The sequence below is a fragment of the Fulmarus glacialis genome, unplaced genomic scaffold (assembly GCF_000690835.1).
Source record: "Fulmarus glacialis isolate BGI_N327 unplaced genomic scaffold, ASM69083v1 scaffold7754, whole genome shotgun sequence".
Taxonomy (NCBI): Eukaryota; Metazoa; Chordata; class Aves; order Procellariiformes; family Procellariidae; genus Fulmarus; species Fulmarus glacialis.
This window is the reverse complement of record NW_009208641.1, coordinates 9,481-13,580: the sequence shown is the minus strand read 5'-3', so window position 1 is coordinate 13,580 and position 4,100 is coordinate 9,481. Positions and strand designations below refer to the sequence as shown.

The window sequence follows — 4,100 nt, the reverse complement described above, 5'->3', positions numbered from 1 at the left end:
AAGCCGAGGTGCCGCGTCGAGTCCCCGCCTTCGTCCTTATCCTGGAGAGGTGGAAGTCCAGCAGGCTTTGTGAATAAAACGAATTTTCAAGTGCTGATATAAGACACATCTGTTTTATTAAACGGTATTTTAAATGAGTGCAGTCTTTTTAAAATAGCGGTTGAAAATGTTTTAGTCTGAAGTCAGTTTGGCTGCTTATTTAACAGAAATAATGAGTTAAGTGTTGCATTCCTTTCATGCTTTATATTAAGACTTAATTTTTGAGATTTTTTAAATTATTATTGTTTTTTGGAGAGTTTTCTGTCTTGAACCTGACGCAGGGAGAGCCGGGAACCTTGGATCAGCTGCGAGATACTGCTCTAGGAGAGGATGCAAGGAGAATGTTGTTCTTGGCACTATTTCAAGCTTTGTAGTTATCCTTAACAAAAACTGTTCTGTTGTAATACAAGCTCTGTCCTGTAAACATATGGGGGCTTATACTGAATATAAATTAATCTCTTACTGATAATAAGTTGGCCTGTCTTCAGACTTTTTTAATGTTTGGCATGACCCTTGTTCTGTAGAAGTGGCTTTTGTTGTATTTCGTGCTGCATCTTTGTCTGATTTTTATGGCCTGAAAAGGTCGAGTATACGTGTTTTTTTATGGATGCGCCTTTCGGACATATATGTGGGGTCAGCATTCACTTTGGCAATGAGGCAAAACATTTGACTGCTTTTTCTTGATTAACGACCCCCGTGTCAGGTTCAACCAAGAGAGTCACTTGTGACGTTTGGGGTCGGCGCTCAGTGAGGGGGTTTAAAAACTGCTGAAAGGGACGTCGGAAATCCATCGCTGGTGGGGAGGTAAAAAGGCAGAGTGTGGGCAGAGGTCTGCGAATGCCTGGAGCATCTTCTGCTTTCTTGTTTGAATAACCGATTTCAAATGTTTCTTACCTGTGGGTTTATGATATTAGAACGTACTCAGGAGAAATTACGTACCTGAATATGGTGGCAGTACTTGAACCTTACGGCTCTGTACCAAAATGTTACTTTCCATGGATAAAATACACTGTTGCTCCTGGACTGAAGAATCACAAGGGTTTCAATTTTTTTCTAGATTATAGCATTTGATGAGCTGAAGACCGATTACAAGAATCCCATAGACCAATGTAATACACTCAATCCTGTAAGTTGCATGCTAAACATTTTTTTATAAATAAATGTATGCGAAGTGATTGGTTTTGGTATTATCTTGATATACTCAAACTAGGCAAGAGATTTGCATCTGGGTGGACAAAACCTAGCTGTTTGATAGAAGTTCTAGGGAAAATTCTTTGTCTGCTTCTTTACTTTCAACTTGAATATTCTGACTGTTATTAATCTGCTGGTGATCTTGTCAGCTGTCGTACTAACATTCTTTCAATCTGCTTTCTACATTTTCGGCACAAAGACAGTTGAAAAGGTCAAAAAGATTAAAAGAGTCAAAATTGCATTAAAGGTGTGTACTGCTTATCAGTTTAATGTTTTTAATGCCACTTTCCTTTCATTTTGTTAGGAACATCTGTAATACTATTAAGCTGTTTTGTTTAGTGTGCCTGTTCATCTGCTCGTTTTTTGTTTGTTGGGGTTGATAACAACTTCATGGATTTCCATATTTTGTGCAAAACAATTTTGCTTGCTTACCCAGTGAAGTGGGGAAAACTGTTACATGCCTGTTACATATGTCCTATCGATTAGCTGAAGTAACTTCAGATAGAAATAAATAGTGCTTTTCAAGCAAGATTTATTCAACTCTGAGATTATAGGAGACTAGTTGTTTTTTGAGCACTGACCAAGTAAATTCTAATCTCATTTGAAGATTTAGGTGGGCATAAAGTGATAGGCGTTACCTTCACTTCTGTGTTTTATGTTCCAGGATCAGGGGTGTATCTTGGTGTCCTCTTGGATGCAACTCTGACACTCCTTGGTTTGTGAAAAGACTTTGAGAGAAACTGTTCACTTGCATCTGTAACAGGCCAATAATAAAAGGGATACTTGGTAAAGAGCATATAGTTTGATACAGCAGGGTTTTCTGGTGCATTTCTCATGGTTTTTACTTTGGCTTGGTGTGCCCAGGCTGAGGTGGAAACTGGGGGCAGCACAGCAGTGCGGCCTGGACTGTAACTTTATGGTGTTTTGAAGAGTTAAGTAAATTACGCAAATGAAAAATGAATTTACAGTAGCTGGGGGGGGAAATGCATGTTAGACATAAGGCACATCAATTGACAGCGAGCATTACAGCTTGAGAACGGGTTGGGAGGAGAAGAGGTGATAGGCAGAGGATTGCATCTCGGAGAGTGAGGTTTGCTGCTCGGATAGCTGTGCATCTAACAGTTTCCCTTGCTTGGTCTGTTTTACAGTCATTTCTGCTACAGTATGGGGGAAGGCAAATTCTCATTACATTTATGCATTATGATCTTATCGCAACCTTTGAAGTATTATAATGCGCATGTTTAACGCAAATATTAACATTCTGTTACCCCACATGCATGTAGTGTTTATTGATACGATAGCTTTGTGAATTGAAAATATTAGATAACTTAATATTTGCTGTTCTTGTGAAAGTAGATTGGCCACTAAAAGTGAAGTTAAGATCCAGACTCTCGAAGGGATCTGGTAAATGGTGCTGGACAAACACACCGAAGTGTTGTTTTCCTGTACAAAGAATCAAAAATCCTGGTAGGAATTGAGGCACCTCAGTAGGAAGATTAGTCCAAAATAGTAACTGCTTAGTACGCTGTTGATGCCTTCTCTTCCCTGCTCCTATTGTAGTAGTATCTCCTCTCAGCAACGACATTTCTTCCTCTCTCACTTCTGTGATAAATATCATGGTAGAATATGATGTAGTTAATTTTCTTTTAGGACAACCAGGGAGGATAAAATGTGGTAGACTTGAAAGAGACAGGTATTCTGGTGTGGGAGTAGGGTATAATAAACAAGACAAAGAAAAATGTGTTTTGAGATGTGTAGTTAAATAAACTGCAGATTTTCAGACCTGGTAAATCTGTCTCAGCAAGCTGCCAAAGACATTGTGTTTTGGATAGGGTTGTTGTTGTTCTACTATAAATAATTGCCAAGTTGTAAATGGTAAGTATACAGAGAAGGATCTGCACAAAAATATTTACTTGAAACATTTCATGTATGACAGCTTATCTTTGTCGATGTTGATGAAAGTTTGCTTTGTTTGATATTCTTCATTTAGAGAAGCAGAATGCTGTAGCAAAGTAGGTGGTGAGAATGTCTGTTTGTTAGTAGTTTTTAAATTTCTAGGAAGATATTTTTGGGGTTAAAAAGGAGTATCTGGTTAGAGAGAATGAAAAAAAATATAAACCACTGAAACTTCAGTGTAGTCATCCTTTGCAACGTTAGTCATATCACACAAAAAGAGAGGGGCAGAGTGTGTTGTGCATATGTGTATATGCATGCACACACATGTGTGCACATATACATTGACAATTTAAATCTTTAGGTAGAAATGGAGTATTTTTCATGAGGAGATGTTTTAGTGGTCCTGAGTTGAGAAGTGAAAAGCTTACAGATTTGCTTCTTTCTGAATTGTGTGATAAAGGAGTACATGATACCACTTTGGGGTGACTTCTTTTAGAAAATTTTACTCTTGTGGCGGGTGTGAGATTTTGCTGGCTCTTTGCATGCATTTAATCTATATATCTCTCCATATTATTCCTATTAATAACACTAATACTACCTGGCATTTCACGCTTTCTGTGATTTCATAGTAAACTGATAATTAGCTCTGTGGGCTTCTGCTGGAAAGCATGATGCTATGAAGCATGCATATTAGGTACTTGTGAAGGCAAACGAAGCTGGCTAATAGGCCCCAAGCGGTACGTGCGTAGCTGCTGCTGTGCCCTCCTGCGCCGCAGGCAGCGCAGCGCTCGTCTCCGCAGACCAGCGTGCATAACAACGCTACTGCTGATTTGGTTTGGGAAAGCTTTGCCTAGGATGTTATGTTTTGGCGATAGTTTGAATTTGAAAAATTATGTGTGAATACCAAAACAAAGCTGTAAAATAGGAAGACACAAAACATCTTTTTGCCTATAAACCATTACATGGAGCATGTT

The 4,100-nt window shown here is 38.7% G+C and overlaps 1 protein-coding gene across 1 annotated transcript in view; it reads left to right on the top strand.

Moving 5' to 3' along the window:
* Positions 1 to 1,096: 1,096 nt before the first annotated feature.
* The window catches only part of CNIH1 (cornichon family AMPA receptor auxiliary protein 1), a gene marked incomplete at its 5' end in the record, with an annotated part of 6,438 nt that continues 3,434 nt past the window's right edge, over positions 1,097 to 4,100 (top strand). The window contains one exon of the mRNA XM_009576557.1: positions 1,097 to 1,165. Within this exon, the coding sequence (XP_009574852.1) occupies positions 1,097 to 1,165 (69 nt within the window). The remainder of the gene's footprint in view (positions 1,166 to 4,100) is intronic.